General features: G+C 38.5%; 1 protein-coding gene across 11 annotated transcripts in view; it reads right to left on the bottom strand.

Annotated features, from left to right (window-relative positions):
* Positions 1-18,289, bottom strand: part of NRIP1 (nuclear receptor interacting protein 1) — an 89,131-nt gene that overhangs the window by 22,984 nt on the left and 47,858 nt on the right. For 8 of the 11 annotated variants that reach the window (XM_015880412.2, XM_015880379.2, XM_015880406.2 and 5 more), the window contains one exon: positions 169-6,547. The exons of 2 other annotated variants lie outside the window; for them this stretch is intronic. In XM_015880412.2, coding sequence (XP_015735898.1) covers positions 2,723-6,190 — 3,468 coding nt within the window. In that variant the 5' untranslated portion in view covers positions 6,191-6,547 and the 3' untranslated portion in view covers positions 169-2,722. Of the gene's footprint in view, positions 1-168; positions 6,548-17,074; positions 17,148-18,289 lie in introns of those variants that run through there. One more of the 11 variants, XM_032448496.1, reaches the window with a different exon arrangement.

The following is an 18,289-nucleotide window of genomic DNA, read 5'->3' on the forward strand; positions in this document are numbered from 1 at the left end:
TTCCATTAACTCCAGTTAAAAGAAAGCTAAATCGTTAACTGGTCAAACTTAACATTTTAACTTAAATGTTTTATAAAACTTTAAAAACTAAATGTTCAAAAGCATATATTACAACAATAGACTACCATAGAATAAATACATAGGTAAGAACACTCCTAGACTCCAGCGTTAGTTAGACCTTTTCCTCAGATCTTTGTTTTAATGACAAAACACATTCATTCACGTCCACTGAAACCACATTTTTCTGAGGAGCCCTTCAAGTAAATTATAGCCCTGTATTTACTCTGGGGACCATCTATTATTCTATATTGTATATATTCCCTAGCTATTTACACGTTGTTTCAAGAAAAATAATCAATTAAGACTTTAAGAGACATTTAACGGATGGAACAAATACCATCTTTTTTTTTTTTTTTAAATAATTCTTTTGGGTTGACTCATACAAAAAGAATTCATTTCCACTGTCAATGCAAAATATACTTTATCTCGTTAATGATTACTCTAGGAGACATTTGAATAGTCACTGGGCCACTTATAAATGCAAATATTAAAGACAAAATTTATTTCTATATTATACCTCAGACAATGACATTTAAAATGATATTAGATTTGCATGAAGGTTTTAAAATATAAATCCTCTTTCTACAGCCCATTAATATATTATCCTTCACCCAATAACATAAAAATATATCTTTAAGTTGCTCTGTTACTTCTCATATAAACCAGGGGGAATGCTTTACATTGGATACTGCCAAACATTTGTGTTCCCTAAAAGAAGGTATCCACAGGAGGGTTCAACAGAATTGTGGTGCATTTTCCAGCCAGCAGAGATAAGTCCCTTTCAGTAGGGACTGCAATAAAAAGAAGGGACCCCAGGTGGTGGGCAGACGATGGGAAGGGGACAACAGCTTGCTCTCTCTGCCTAAGTGAGCCAGAAGGCTTGGGAAAGGGTCTCTGCAACAACAGCAGAAAGGAAAAGAGCAAAATGCCCCATCTGCAAACATGAGCTGAAAAGAAGAAATAGCAGTTTTGTCATGTCATCAGCTCTCCGTGGTGAAAATGGTCAATATTAAAACACAAGTGTGGCTTTCATTATCTGTGCAAACTGACTGCTAAGCTGTTTTCTGATAACACAGGGAATTAGAAATTATATTAAAAGTGATGGAGAACATTTTTTCAGGGAAGTAAAAAGTCCAGCCAAACTATTAATGTGCATAATTTAGAGGAACCAGATTTCGTCCTCTTCCTCTCCCCATGAGTAGTAAGGGCTCCAAATGGAGTTAACACTGACAGCATTAACAGTGCTGCTTGGCGCTCGCCCAGTCAGCAATTCTTCTAAGGTGTCTCAGCTCTGACCACAATTTTCAGTTACTCCCATCTCAAACTGATATTGCCAGATGTTACAAATCACTGCGCAGGTGGGGATTGAGGAAAAGGGCAGAGGAGGATTTCTGAGACATATCCCACTATCCATTACAAAACATGACAAAACCACAATTTTATCCTCAGTGCAACCTGAGAAATTATTCTGAAACCAGATTTTCTGCAGAGAAAAGGCAGTGCACTGAACCATGAATCAGCTGTTCAGAGAGTAATAAATATTGGCAGAATATGGATTCTCTCCCCTAGTCGTAGGAAGAGGCCAACACGTTTTTAATGAAAAATTCTATCCTGTACTTGAGTGGAAGTCTGACGTGCTGCTTGAGCACAGCTGGCATTCTCTTGTGCAGGAAGCAACAAACAATCTATCTGGTTCACAAACTTTCCACCATTTTCCTCACCAAATCTATGTGCTACGCTTGATGAAATGCAGTACTCCAAGAGGCATTCTGACTTTCCCTTCTCAAGGAGGGAAGTGAGAGGAATGTACTGACAGAAGACTGATGTGATACTTGCGCGATATATGAAAATCTGCTTTTTATATAAAAACCTAGAAAAAACCCTTAACTGTAGCTAGGAACTCATAACTATGGCTAAGGATTCTGAGGAAGGCCTTTGTCAAAAGCAGGGCAAGGAAGAAAAATAGGCTTTACACCACTAATCTGTCAGGACCACAAGCAAGATTTAAAAATAACAATAAAAATTTTGGAAGCACTAAAAATTACATTTCAGTGCAGGTCAATTATTAACACTGACATGGGTTTTTCCAGCGTGATGAATTAATGCCTTGGACGGACTGCTCCATTTCTTTAAAGTTATTCATAAAATTTCACAAAGCATATTAAACATTCCAAGAAAAGTACACCGTCTCTGTGCTCAGGCTTCCAAAAAAAAATAAGGGTTACTTTACAGGAGAGGGAGGAAACGCAGCATTACCACCACCTAGGCTGTACGCTTACACTTTATGTTATACCAAAGACTTGCAATTCCAAATAAGACTCTGATCAAAGAGTACTCATAACTTAATTTGATGCATACAGAAATGTCTTGTACAAATTACAACCTTTCTAATTTCCTTGTGACAGTCTACAGTAAAGCAAATTTTATCTACATGTATTTTAAATAACATCACCATAAAAATAAAAAGTTTATCAAATGAAAACATGTTTCAGTTAGACCATGCTTTTCTAAAATCATGCTCAATTTATACAGTAGTCAAGTTCGTACTCTTTTTTTTTTTAATGCTTGTTTTTTTCTTTTTCTTTTTTTCTTTTTTCTTTTTTTTTTTTTTTAAACAAACACTCAAAAGCACAGATTGTAAACTCCTTGGTGAGGCTGTAGTTTATTCTGGCTCTTTTTTGATTGTTAGCACTTTTTCCAGAAGTCCGTGCACTTCTCCGTTCACACCATGTTGATGTGAGGTCTTATTTCCCACATGGCTGTTGTAAGGGCTTCTTAAGTTACTAAAAGGAGTTTTAAGCTCTCCGTCAGATGTTAACTCCTCTTTGATTGTAACACGAGTCGAACTATCAGTAAACGATGGTTCATTCCATATTTCTTTGTCATGTGCTTCTTGGCTACTAACAGAGTTGCCGCCTTTCTGTAACATGTAGTACAGGATTGGATTGGTTTTGGTCAGTCTCGGAGAGTCTTTTTCATAATCGTTCTTGTCCATACCTGTGATCACCCATCTAATGGGACCTTTCTCACTGGGCATGGGGCACACACTAAACTGGTCAGGTTCAAGTCTCCCCAAATGTTCAGGGAAGGGGGAACTGGCAGGACTTTTTACTGGATACTGAAATGTTCTGTGATCTACGCAATTGCTCTGTTGCACAGGACTTCCCATTAACGCATTTACTGAAGAAATGCTGAATTCGGGTTTATTAATTGTTGAGTTGCTTTTGTTTCCTTTTTTCTTGCTCTCAGTTAGTAAGTTATTCCTATGTTGCGACAGGTCTCTCTCACAGTTTTCTGAGAGAAGCAGCTGTTTCAACACGTTAAAGCCTTTACTATCTCTAGACCAACTCCTATTATCACTTTCATTATTTGAACCATGACTTACAGCATATTTAAATTCTGAATCACTTCTGCCAAATTTCAGTTCTTGCTGGTTTAGCAAAGGCCCATACAGTGCCTCTGTAGGAGAAACGTGATTGTTTGCAGCATGAGACACATTAGTTTTCATCTTTTTTAACGGACTTTCCAAAGGCTCAGCATGAAGCTTCCTTTTCTTCGGTACTGTGCAAAGACTCTTTGATTCCAGGTGTGCCAGCTCATTGTTTTGATGACTTCTGTCCACCTCATCTGCAGGGTAACTATCCTGATTCTGTCTCAGCAATCTACTTAGCAGGCCATTTTTGGAAAAAGAAAAATCTTGAGGTGAAAGAGGCTCAGACTTCATCTCCTCAGATGCTGGAGAAGCAGCTGTGTTTCTCTGTAGCGAATGAACAAATCCTTGAAATTTGTTACCCTTGCACTCTCTTATTTGTTGTGCATTTGAATTATAAGGGACATTTGATTCTTCAGACGGTTCAGTTTTTATTTTCACTGTCAATATTTGCTCATTCAAAGCCTTATCTGTGTGTTCCTGAGAACTTTCATCTCTTAAAAGCACCCTCTCTTTCTTTTCATTTTTACCTTTATTGGGAGTTCCCAGAAGCAGCTGAAGGACAGTTCGCCTTTCAAGGAGATTTTCTATTTCCGAACCTGGAAGTCCTTGTTCAGTGGGTACAGAATGACAACTTAATATTTTGTTATTTTCTTCGTGAGTACTTAATTTATTTGTAAGCAGAGGGCTGTTCAATCTATCAATCAAGCCTACGGGTTTATCTGTGTTCCCCACCAGCAGATGTTTGCCGGATCTTTGTTCTTCACTTGACATGGAAGTCTGCATACCACACTGAGCAAGATTCTGCAACAGCTTGCTGGCACTGAAAGCTGACGAGTTTTGTGGACTGTCGTTTCGGCTCAGCTTAGCTCCTTGAATTTCTTTGCTTTTTGAAAGGTCTATCAAATGTTTAGATGCAGGATTCACCAGCCTGTCTGGCTGGATGCTGCAGGCATATGGTGGTGAGCTACGCTTGATGGCTAATGATGGGTGAGAGAGATTTATAGGAGAGTCTGCTTTTGCAGAAGCAAGCAAAGGTGGAGTGTTTAGTGGAGTCATTCGATTTGCATTGGGACTGTCAGTAACAGGAGTCCTTTTACCAGTTTGTACAGTGAATTTTGCCACATCAGCAGCACTGTGTGGTCCCTGAGGCTCATTACTTTTGTCTACCTTTTCTTCACTCTTATGCCCAAGTAACAGCTGAAGTAGTGTTACTTTTTGATGGGGGTTCAGCTTAGATGCTTTTGGAGTGTCTTTGTCCTCCTTGCTCTCCGGACAGGAAACTTTTGGATCCCAGCTATGAAGCAAGGACTGAGTCAGGTTATCCAGTGACGCCGGTGGACCTGTGTCTGGTTTGTCTGTCCTCTGTTTAAAAGATAAGTCTATAGGAAGACAGTTAGAATGGGAACTTTCGTCATCGCTGCTGTCATCTGTAAAACTAGGATTGTTGTCTGAATACTCATCAATAGTTGTTGGTGTGCTACTCTCTTCAAAAATGCTGGCTCTCTCACTCTGTTCATGGCCTTTTAATTGTTTGGTGGTATTCTGGCTTTTCAGGAGATGTAAGAGCAAACTGTTGCTGGGAGAGGTTTTCACATTATTCCTTTCCAAGGTACTTTTGAATCCAACATTTTTGGGTGGTGAATGTGTGATTCCCACCGAACTCTGAAACGGTGCCATATTGCTTTTGCTAGATACCATTTTGGTTGATGATCCTGCTTGACCATTGAGATGGCTTGTCATTCCTTTTGCTAAACTGAACTGGCCAATATCTTTTTGAGCACTTTCTTGTAATCTGGCCATAGCTGCAAGTCTCTCACTTGCTATTTGATTTGCATTTTGTGCTTTTAAAGCATGTTCCCTGGAGTACTGCTGCAAGTGAGCTTCACTTGAAAGTAGTAAAGCTAGTTGGCTGCATGCTACACTGGGCTTTGGTGAAGCAGCAGGACTAGATCGTTTCTCTACCATGCTTGCCACAGCTTGTAATCTTGCAGCACATGACAGTGGTTCATTTACTACTTTAGGTCCGCTCTGCACTGCATGAGGAGATTCTATAAACCTCTCTTTGGGCAGGTTCTTTGTTATATCAGGCAAGCTGTTGTCCAACTTCTGATCCTTTGCTTTGCTCTTCTTCAATAGAGTCTTCAGGTGACTGGATGCAACACCATAGCACCGTAAATCTTTCTCCACCTGTAAAGAATCATGGCTAAGGGAATAGCCTTGCTCCTTAAGGCTCTGTCTAATCTGCTGTGACAGAGCAACACTCTGAAGCCTAGAGCTGAATGACTGAAGCAAAGAGGCAAGTAATGTGCTATCCTGTTTGCCTTTAGGCACATTTTCAACCATGCCAGCTAACAAAGCTTCCTTTTTTCCGTCTAAATCCACAATGGAATCAGACAACCGCCTTCTCTTCGCTGCATTCCAATCTTCAGAAGACTGCAACAGCCTTGCTTTTTTGAGGTGCAACATGCCAGATCCCTGATATGTACTTGTGTTAAGAACTGGACCATTACTTTGACAGCTGGGAAATATATTTCCAGAAATATTAAAGTTTTGATCCTCTCCACTATGCCCAGCAGACTTTTTGTCAACTGTAGTACCTGAGCCTCCTGCCGCTTGATGCATTAGTAATCCTTCTAGGTAAGTTAGAACAACAGAATCCTGGTGCATCTCAGAGCCAAGCTCTTCTCCATGAGTCATGTTCAATAAAAGTATCCAAAAGGGCTCTGTTTCTATTCACTTCAAAGACCAGTTTGCTGCAGCTGAATCGAGATGCAGAGTTAATAAATAATAGATAGATGTCTATAGCGTGTTCTCACAAACTTTCAGAAGCAACACAGTCACATTCCAGGCAGGTTTCTTCCAGTGTATCTTGACTGAAAACCAATCATGTCCCTGTGTTGAGATACAGAATATTTACGACGGATGTCGAGGAAGAGCACTCAAAACACACTTCTAAGGCAGTAAAGTTCTATTACATATTTGCTTTCTTCAGCTTTCTCCAGGAAGTTAGTTTGGTTTTCATCTTTTTCCATCTCCATCAAGAACACAGAATACCTAAGTGGGGGAAAAAAAAAGAAAACCAAAAAACAGTGGTCAAGAAAAAGAATTTGGGTAAAATCTAAATAAACTGCATAAGAGATGTTTTTTCCACATACAGTTCTAGAGAGATCCAAGATGTACAAGCATTAATCACACTCTAGAAGAAATTAATGATTGAATAATGCAATGAGTCTACAGCACCTAATCTGAAGAACGTTGTGAAAATCACTCTGAGACAGAAAGCATTATGTAAAATCTAAGCTAAAGTGAACTATCCTAAGAGTAGCTACTAGAAGTGATCACTGAATCTCTCTGCTATAAAACTCCAACTAAAAACTAGTAACCATGAAAGAAAAATCTAAATATTGCTCAGAAAAATTTACTCTGGATTCTACCTCACAGTTCCAACAATATTTTTACGTTAGCATGTGAACACACAAGGCATGAACAGCATCACTCTGAAAGAAAATTAATGAGGGAAAAAAATGCATCTAAAAGTCAACGTTCAGGTTCATGTTGAATTTGTCAAACACCTGAATAAGCAGCAACACATACGAGCACATTTCTGTTCTTCCAACTCCCAACTACCATAAGTAATTTGAAGAGTCAGGCAATAGGAAGGGAGGAAAAGGCAATTATTAACACATTCCTGCTAGAACTTCATTGAAAGATATTTACTTGTACATTCTTTCCACGTATTCGATGTAAAGTGGTGAAAAAGCAGGCCCTTCTTTGAAGTCTTTTTGTTTTTGAAGTCATTCTTGTAGATCACCTCTACTCAATACTTACTTGGATGAGGCAGTATGCTGTAACGTGTAGTTTTAAAAAACGCAGTGGCTCTTACACTAGATGTATCTCTTAGTTTTACACTAGTCAACGACAGCATGAACAGTTCACAGAGTTAACAGTTCAGTACTGAGATCATTATACCACACACACCTACTTCTTTTCTCTTTCAGTACTACATAGGCACAAATACTCAATATGAACACAGCTAAGTGCCCTTCAACATACCTAGCTCTGCAATTTTCTTTCACAGACTAAAAGCATACTTAAATCCGTAAACACAAGTTTTCAAAAGGACATATAAAGGTGAAAGCCATGCATCTTGAAAGTGAACGAATGCTTTATGATTGATTTCTCAGAGGCTTTTTTTTTTTTTTTAATTCAAAAGCTACAGGCAACTAGAAGTTAGAAAAATATCAGATCTGAAATAAGTTTAGAATTAGAACCACAGTTACACAGCCCCAATGCTAACATCTTATATACACTCCTGTATGAAGATGTTCTTACTAGACTTCAAGTCATTTAGGAAAGTTCCACAAACTATTCAAACAAGCAAGTAAACAGATAAAAAAACACAGAGAACTAAAACACCAGCAACACACTGTAGTGTAAATGAGTATACCCGTGTACCTAAACAATGAATTGAAAGTTGGCAGCTCATACTTGGGAGTCAGAAGTTCTCTCACAAAATACCTATGAACTCACTGTTCCTTCAAAATCCCGTGTCTCTGCTTTGACTTTCAAAAAGGTTCAATCCCAAATGGTTTAAATATAACAGACAGCAAGTCCTCGAAAAAAAATATGGTTCATACGTGATGCTTCTCATGCATACGTCAAGCATCCAACAAGTGCAATGCCTAAACAGCTAAGCCTATTTTCTCAAATATTTGGAAATACAATTTTATCCAGAAAATAAAGTTCTCCAGCTACCAAAAACAAACAGTTTATCTGCAGATACATTTTCACATTTCAAAAGCTCACAGCACGCTGTTCTTAGACAGGAATAATTAGCAGTTGATACCCTGCTTTGTGCTTAAGAATATAAAATTGCATTATTTTCACTATCACACATTGTAAGGTCATCTTTAAGCTAAAGCCTCAAACCAATGCACCCTGTGTTATAAACCGCTATTTGGCAAGATATTACTATTCATAACTACAAGTAATTAAAAAAAAATAAATTAACTTTTAAAAAGGCAATTCATTTACGTCAATTCCTCTGGTACTCAAAAAGAATGTAGCAAGAGATGACACTTGTAGCAAGTACAGATTACATGTAGGTACTCTAAACAGCAACTTCCTACTTTCACGGTATTTTTGGTTTGTTTGTTTGCACGCATGTTTGAAATTCCTCAAGGGCAAGGAAATATTCATAATTCTACAGAAGTCTGATTGAGGCAAGGGAGCTTTCACTGAAGAGAATGAAATCTAAAAGGCATATAACATGAGGAAGAGGACATCACTAACTCTTTCAAAGAGGCTATTGTGATCTAGTACCGCAATGGCTATTACAGCATTAAAAAGACCCTGCCTAATGTGCAACATGCAAATGTGAAGTCATCCCGTCAAGAACAGAAATCATGTTTCCAAAAAAGAATCTCTAAACCTATACCTTACTTGTATAAGAAGCCTGGAACTAAATTAAATGGTTTGAAAACAATCTTACAACTATGTGTTTCCAGCGAGTTTTGAACCTGGTTCGCTTATCTCTGATACTCTCTGATCTCAAGCGTGGTCATGTGGAATCAGAATCAGCTCTGGGAATTAATGTTTAGCTGGAAACAATCGTTCAGTAACCTTTTCAAAACATATAGACTAAACCAAAGAATTTCCCTGGAAATGTGCATTAAATACAATCCCGGAAAAGAGGAAAAGAGATTTGAAGTGTCTAGTGTGCATGAATCTCTAGAACTGTGTTTAACTATAGTGAAAGGATTGATAAATCAAATTTGATATGCTTTCTTGACCAGGCAGCTACTGTGCGTGAGACATATTTTGTTGTTTTGACTCTTTCTTCACAGGTTCTCGTATTCTACAAATAAACAAAATGCTTGTTTTGCAGAAGCTATTTTCAGAACCAACACAACCACACACCGATCACAGCTCATTAAGTCATGTTTACCAAGACAGAACTAAAGCAGCAGCACGACTCACAACACAAATGCTGTAACCTGGTGAGACACTCCGAAAGTGGAGCATACCATGGGAAATCAGTCCTACATCCTTTTAAACAGTGCCCAGGGAGAATCTGTAGGCAGAGTGAGGGAGATAAGACAATATTAAAACATACACCAAACTGTAGAAATAATGGATGTCCAGAATATTAATTTTACTTTTGCAGCTATCAAGAGTTCTTCTTTGTTTGCAAACTACAGATACACTTGGCAGTTGCAAAGATTTCAGTGGCAAGATAGCAATAAACTCTAAGATCCTTTGGTTAACGTGAAGAATTACTGCCACAAAAGATAATTAAATCAGAGAACAAACCCTTCTAGGTTAAAACAACATCTGAGCCAATAATTTTTTGCTGACATATATGTATACACATACATAGCTTAGGTACAGTATATTGCTAAATCCCTGCTTTGTATCAGAAATCTCTTGAGATGAATGCAGTAGCTGAGGCCTCTTCACAGATTTGATTCAGGCTTTTAAGACATTTTAAAGGTTCCTCAGGCCTGTCAGGCTGAATGACTTCTGGTTTTATTTTTCTGTATCCTATTTTCACAGATGGAGTAATAACAGATGCAAACTTCAAAAAATGTGACTGAGAATAAATATATTAAAGGCTGTAAGTTGCTTTACAGCTTCAATAACAGCACTGAGCAAGCACCTAAAACAGGATTTCAAATGATTCTGCAGCCTCACAAGCTGTCTGTGGTGAGAATCTGCAGAGCACAATGAAATTAAGTTCTACGCAGAGATTCCTAAATGTGCTAAGAATGGATATTGCAGCAGAATTTTACAGTAGACTAAACATGAGCGTAGAAAGGAAAAATGGCTGTCTCACTATTATTTATTTTGTTCTGAGCTCCATTCCTTGGTCTTCTGCAGACAGGAAGGATTCATTCAGAGCAGTGGTACAAGCACTTCTGTTGTCTTTTTTGCTAAGGTTACAAGCAGTGAAGGAGGCATGATTCAACAACCCACTGCAGCAAATGCATACAGCGGCACAAACGTGGAGGTACTTCAAAGGCACTTAAGCATGTACTTTAAGAGAAGCGAGTATTAAGTGTTTTGCTAAATCCCTGCTTTATTTCAGAAATCTACTGGGATGAATGGAGCAGCTGAGACCTCTTCACAGATTTTATTTAGTCCACAAAGACATTTTGAAGTTTTCCTTTCCCTTTTATTTAAAAAAAGAGAAAGAGAAAAGAGCAAAAATAATTAAATTATAGAGCAAAGTTCAGCAACAGGTGAATACTTGCACAGTTGCACACTAGAGATTTTATGAATCAATACGCCTTTTTTTCCTCTTTCTTTTTTCTAATAATAAATTCATGGAAACCTAACACTTTCCCCATGATCACAGGATATCACTTAGAGAAAGCAAACACCAGCTCCTTCCCAACAGCTTGGCATACTGTTCACTTGTTGATGGGGCCTACTTACACTAAGAGATTTTAAACAGGGAAAGGACAGCCTAATGCTTTTAAAAAGCAGAAGCAGGAGAGGGCATGATGTGGATCATGTTGCAGGTTGAAAGGTTGCTGCCTGACTTTTCCAAGGACTCCAGAGAAGCTGAACCCCGGTAGCCAGGACGAGGATGCTCCTCACCATTCTGCCAGCCACAGTCCTGCTGCATGCAGAATCACCATTCACCCTCTAAAATACCCTCTCTGGGTAACGACAGGGCAGGAGAGTCTTTTCATAGCTTCATAAAATCATTAGGAGGGATCTTTTAAGGCCATCTAGTCCAAATCCCTGCAATGAACAGAGATCCCCTACAAGTATATCAGGTTTCTCAGAGCCCTGTCCAGTCTGACCTTGGATATCTCCAGGAATGAAGCATCCACCACTTCTCTGAACAACCTGTTGGATCCACTGTCTTACCACCATTATTTGTAAAATATTCCTTTCTTATACCAACCTAAATCTCCCCTCTTTCAGTTTGAAATAATTTCTCCATCTCCCGTCACAACAGACCCTGGTAAAAATCTGTCCCCTTCTTTACCACAGTTCACCTTTAGCTACTGAAAGGCTGCTATCAGGTCACTTGGGAGCCTTCTCTTCCCCAGGCTGAACAGCCCCAGCTCTCTCAGCCTGTCCTTGTAGTTCCGTCCCTTGGATCACTTTTGTGAACACATTCCAACAGGTCTGCGTCTCTCTCATACCAGCAATCCAGCACCTGGACACAGTACTCCAGGTGAGTCTCCAGCAGCACAGAGAGGACAGGATCACCTCCCTCAATCTGCTGGCTATGCTCTTTTTTGCTCTGTTAAGCTGTATACAGCCTAACCTTACTTTCTGTCATTAGTAGAAATTTTAAGGTTTGAGTTGAAAGGAAGAAAGCCAAATCAGGCCAGACAAAGCCTTCACATGATTGTAGCTGCTTAAACAGTCAGGTTTTGGTAAGTTTTGCAGAAGACTGATCCTCTAACAGTTGACACAGTAACTTGAAGGGATGAAAAGAGAGATCATTTTATTGAAGCACACAAACTGCAAAGACCTAAATCATACAAAATTGGTGCAAACATAGAACTAACACCACAGCAGACAAGAAATGCTTATTTCTCAGGGAAAATAATACAACTGTTAGCAAACCAACAACTGAATGGAGAAAATAACTGAACTGTGCTGGAAGGCTATTTAATATTCAGGATTACTCTGGCTTTTGTTTTAAGGCCTGCTAAAATGTAAATATTAACAAGTGCAGATCTCAACTGTGGTCTCTGAGTTGTACACAAAAGGGGTGGCAGTTTATACATTGCTCCCAACAGGTGTGAAGCATGGGATTCAGACATCCAAGCTCAGCATCATTCTGCTCCTCAGACTTCAGGTCTCTTCTCCACCCAGACCACACCACATCACTGCATGGCAACAAGGAGCTATGGGACATACATTGTACGTTAAGGGAGAATATAGTATTTCTCTGTCTTTTAAGGAAGGTGTGGAAACAAAGACCTTTTCCTTTTTAGGCAGATATTCTTCAGGGAGGCAATAGAGCAGATGGGAGACATTTTATGCACATGCGAGGAGAGATGCAGAAGCTGGCACACCTCAAACTGACACACAAAGTATCTTCACAAGTAAGACCAAAAGCCCTAGCACTGTTGGCTACCTCACAGCTTACAGATACCCATGTCACTTTTGATTTACACCTGTAACTGAGTATTTCATGTAAACTTCAGTCAATTCCTCCACAGAGACCCAAACACATATACTTCTTATCACAGATACTATTGGAGGAGCAGTTCTTTTTTATTTCAGTAAGTGTTATGCAAAAGGTACCTTTGAGTTCATTTCTTGATCAGGATCTGCTTTCATTCAAAAACACGCACACTTGCCAGCTCTAGTAATAGGGATATCAATTTCTAAATACCACTTGTGAATATTCAACATTTAGGACTGCCTCGTATGTTGTTTCTCAACAGATACCAAAGATACCAAAAGCAAACGGGCTCAAAAAAATGCATCAAGATCTACTTTCGGGATACAGATACTAAATAAAATATACTGATAGGTACAGCAGAGTGGACAGAGGATGCATCTTCACAATCTTTGTATATCACTTACTTCATAATTACTTTACTAACAACCAGACTTCTATTCTACCACCTTCCCATAACAAACAACTGATTTTCCTCTTAACAGCGTAAGCTCCCCAAGAATGCTATTTGATTAATATACAGTGATTAATATACAGTAACTTCAGGATAATCGTGGTTTTGCCTTGTGATTACTGCAAGTACATAATACCCTTCCACACATTACGGACCATCTAGGTGCTGGAAGTAACTGACAGTACAACCATATCACCATACAAAGGATTTGGTGGAGTAACGGTATGTATTCAGTAATTTGACTTCAGTCATTTTTATGTTATTTTAAACAATAACTGGTTGTACAAAGGCCAAGCTATGCCTGACTGAAGGCAAGGCAGTTATTACTGAAAATAAGAGATCTGTTCCACTTGGGATCAAATGTCTCATAGCTGGCTATAAAGGAAATACATTCTAAACTTTCTGCAGAATGGGTTTCAACGAACAGTAAAAAACAACAACCCACACAGTAGTTCCATAGTAAGGTATAGGATCACACTCACACAGTATTCAATTATATATGCACAGGGCTGCTCCAAAAGTAATGCCTCCAATTTTATTATGCTGAACTATGATGCCAGAGGCAGATAGTGGCGGTATGGTGATAGAGACTCAACCTTCCTGACAATATTTCAGTACATTTTATTGTCACGCAACAGACTGGAGGTGGTACATTTCAGCAATGGTGATAGCAACGTGAAAGACATGCCATGTTCTGGTTGGCCATGCACAGCTGGCATAGCATAATCAGCTCAATCATGCAAATAAGCATATTACTACCAGGGAACTGTGTACAAAGCTGAATATTAGATTCAGTGCATTGAAAACAATGGTGGCAATATTTGAATACTATTAACTTTACATGCATTGGGTCCCACTGTTTCTCACAGAGAAACAGAAAGAACACCATAAGGACATTTGTCAGGACCTACTGAACCAATATGAGGTTAAAGACAATAGTTTCACAGATTGAATCATTACTGGTAAGAAGATGTGACACCACCACGATAAGCTGGAGTCAAAATGGCAGTCCATGGAGTAATAACAGGTGATGAAAAAGTTTGAGATTCAGTGGGTAAAAGGATGTGTGCTGCCTATTGGGATAGGAAAGGGGGATTCTTCTCAATATCCTGAAACCCAGACAAACCAACTCTGACCATTGCATTGCATTGGAACACTGTCTAAGCTGAAGGCTTGAACTTCCAGAGTCAGGCCAGAGAAGAAGACAACCTTTCTCCTGCAACACAAAACTGCCAGGCCCCCTATCTGTTTGAAGACTGGGGAGCACATTGCCAATCTTGGCTACTCTGTCCCACCACACCAATTGCATGATTTAGATTTGGTGACTTCTGTCTTTCACATCTTGGGGATGATGAAAATTTATTGCGTGGGCCACATTTTCCATCCAACACCACCATCACAGCTGTTGTGAAACAGTGAGTCAACTCTGCTGGAACAGATTTCCTCCTCCCATGTATGGCATACAGGCTCCTGCTTATCACTGGTGAAAATGCATGGTTGATGGCCTTGACTATGTTGAAAAATAGCGTTTTGTAGCTGAGAATTTGCTCAAATAGTGTTACTGTGCTCTTTGTATCTGTTGTAATTTCCACTGTAATAAAAGGAGGCAGTACTTCCAAAATGACCTATGTATAATCTCAAATATATATATTTGAGATATATAGAGATTTATAGGTATTTTTTTATATATAGGAATCACATATATATACATATAATATATATTTTTTCATTTAAGTGAAAAGACAATATTGTTTCTGTTTTAATGAGACATGAGCCTTTTGTAGGTCATGTTTCCAAAGGCTAAGGACACAAAAAAGGCTCATATAATTTCAGCTAAGTGGAAAAGGAAAAGCCTGCATTAACTATAAGGTTTTTTTCTAGTTCAATTACAATTACAGAATTGATTTATTTTTTTTTTTCTCCTAAGTAGCAATAGCATCAACAGAAATGACTTTATAACATAAGAACAAGTTTAAGTGAAACTTGGGGAGAAAAAGCTAACAATATTCTGTGAAGAATGTCACAGAAATTCCTCATCTTTAAACTGTGCCAGAGTTTATCTGAAAATACTCATATTGATTTCCAACTAAAATACTGAAAGCCTTTTAAGTCATACAGATGTATAGAGATGACTAGTTAACAACACTCTCAGACTTTAGGAATTGTGCTACAACTCAGCCTAGGCCACGAGTTACACTGACCTAAACCTCAAGTCAAACTGTAACAACTAAAATACTGTCTTAGCTAAAAAACAATGAAAACTATTACTTCGTATAGCTACTGAAAAGCCACTGTAAGAACAGTGTAATGCTGGCAAGGGGAAATGGTCAATTACCCTTCAATACAAAGGGAAACATCTTGAAATTATTTCTCAAATTTTATGTTGAAAAAAAAATGACAAACATGTTAAGCAGAAAGATGCCATGCTGTTATGAAATTGTAGAAAAGAGGTTTTACTAACATGTTTAGGTTTGTCTTTCATAAGTGCTATATAAACCAAGTAATTGCAAAATAACAAGAAATGACTATCATTACCAGACAAAAAAAGTGAAGTAGTATACATACCCACATTAAAACTACACAAAACAACATAGATGTGCAATTCATTTTGAACAAAGTATGTGTTTTTCTACATACAAGAACATAGCTAGCAGAAAAGAAGTTAATAAAAAAAAATGTTTGTTTGTTTTTTTTATTAAAAAATCCCAACATCTTAAATATAAGCATCAGCTAATTTGGGACCACCTTTCAAAGTGCATGTCAAACCAACAACTTCACTAAGTCATATGCCTACAACGCCAGTTACAAAACCAACTTCACTTCAATGTTACCATATGTCTAAAATTAAGCCTGTGCCCAAGAACCCTGTTGAACACTTGTAGCACCAGCAAATCATTATCTTGCTGCTAGCAAGTCTCATGATTCTGTAGGAAAAAGTCAATCTCAGCCACCATGATTAAATCCAGTAACACACAAAACAGACTGGTTCAGAAGCTGCACATTTAGATGCATTTAAAAACATGGTTCTATAGAAATTTGCCTAATTTAAGAGTGAAGCTGCTGCCAAAGCACATAACTCCATGGACTTTCAGCTGCGTGCTCATCACCTTCCTTCCACTGACACAAGTGTTCCTACAGAAAGCTCCTAATGGGCAAGTGGTACTAAGGGACTGAGTGTCACCAAATGAACCTCCCAGAACGCCACCACTCAGCGGCTGCTTCACTATTCTCCATGTGGGGACATCTGACTACTGGAAAAGCGTGTAGGACAAAGGACACAGCTTACTTTTTCAAGTCAAACCACGCTTTAGTAAAAAGCAAACAACAGAAGCACTACCACCTGTTGAGGCTCCCTAAGAAGAAACCTAGACAGACCATTTCTTGAACAAAGACAACTTTACTGGTCAGATGAAGATGCCCTTACGAAGCAGAATTTCAAAGTCGCATATTACCCATCTACATGTATGCATAATTTATACACACAAATAGAACAATTAAAGTATTTTTGTATTATGCCGAGGCACCCTATGAAGCTGCAGTATAAATCCTACTAAACTGAACTTAGTTTGTCCATCCCTAAAATAGATTTGACATAGAAACACAAGCACAAGGTCAAGGTCACAGATCAGCAAGAAAGATTACAAAGAGGACTGATGTAAGAGCTGGCATTTGATCAAAGCTCCTGGTGCTGCTTGTTTGCTGTTTTTTCCCCCCTCTTAATATACTTACCAGAAATACCACTACGCTTTCTTTACATTGGTGCATCCTAGGTTTAAGCACTCCCTACCTTTAAGGACAGCTGACCTCTGCTTGTTTACATTAACAAAAGAAGTTAGGAAGGTAATACTGAATACTGTGCAAATGAACAGGTTAAACACTATAGCAACAGTTAAAAGAAACATTAAAACTCAGAAGCTGAGTGAGAACAGATAGAAATGGAAGAAGTCATATAATGACCTCTCCATCCACTCACCCACTAATACATTCTCCAAGATTGAAGCATGTGCTGAAAAATATTTATCTTGCTGGTCATGCGCAACAGACACCTTCTGACACAAACAGGAGAAAGAAAACGCATGCTGAGCAACACAAAGTCAGACAACATTCAAACCTGCATCACCATCACAAAGATGAGGAGTTCCTTCTATTAACTAGTAACCTGAAGAACAGTATGGCTTATCCAGCACCGCTCTGATGTTAATCTAGATATGACTGGGAGCAGTTTACATTTAGATAGCGCTATGCCTATGAATAGGTTTGTTCATGTTGGTATAAAGCTTTTATTGGAACTCATTTAGGGATAAACTGCTTAACTTCTACATGGGAATCTCAGACATGGCAGTAAAACATTGTCATCACACATCCATCTTCACCATGTTTCTGTTTTAACACATTTAATGATTTCTCCATCTACTTTCTGTACAAATATGACATTAGCCATTCGATTGGGTTGGCTCAGTCACTAATGAAGGGGCTTAAAGGAATAGGACAGGAAAACAATGTCAGCTTAAGAAGGCTCCTTTTCAATAACATTCTTTACACAGATTACATTGCCACTCTTTCGTGCCACAGTATCACCTGAGTTACCACAGCCAGAAACCACTCCTGAAGCCTGGTATGCAAGCTTCTCAGCACAACAGTTTAGGGGTTTTAACACTGATACTGACCCATGATACCCTAAAACAGTCTCTGTTTAAGATCAAACTGAGTTAAATTTTAGACCTTAAGCAATAACATTCTGCTAACCCTTTTTTAACCCCTTTGAGCAACATGGAAGAAGGTATATTAAAATGCAAATTTTACCTTTCCACCACTAAAAATGCTAAGAAAGCCACTGTACTCAAATGTGAGGAAAGAAAAATACACATATGCACAAATGTCAAGCAACGATTATGATTAAAGATTAAGAACTTCAGAGGCTCACCCACCACCTGCAAGTTAATGACACTTCCTCTGCGAACTAAACACACACGAAAATGTACAATCTTACATCCAAAATCTTTCATAGAAATGTACCTGTTTGTACGTGGTATAGTTAAACAACACTTTAAATCAAGCCTATTTGAAGTCTAACGCACACCAAAGAAGTCTGATGCACAAAAATTATTTCCACTTCAATTGAGCTTGTAAATAAGTCAATTGCAATATCACAGCCGGCCTTTTCTTATATTACCAACTTTCCACTTGA

The sequence above is a fragment of the Coturnix japonica genome, chromosome 1 (genome assembly GCF_001577835.2).
Source record: "Coturnix japonica isolate 7356 chromosome 1, Coturnix japonica 2.1, whole genome shotgun sequence".
Taxonomy (NCBI): domain Eukaryota; kingdom Metazoa; phylum Chordata; class Aves; order Galliformes; family Phasianidae; genus Coturnix; species Coturnix japonica.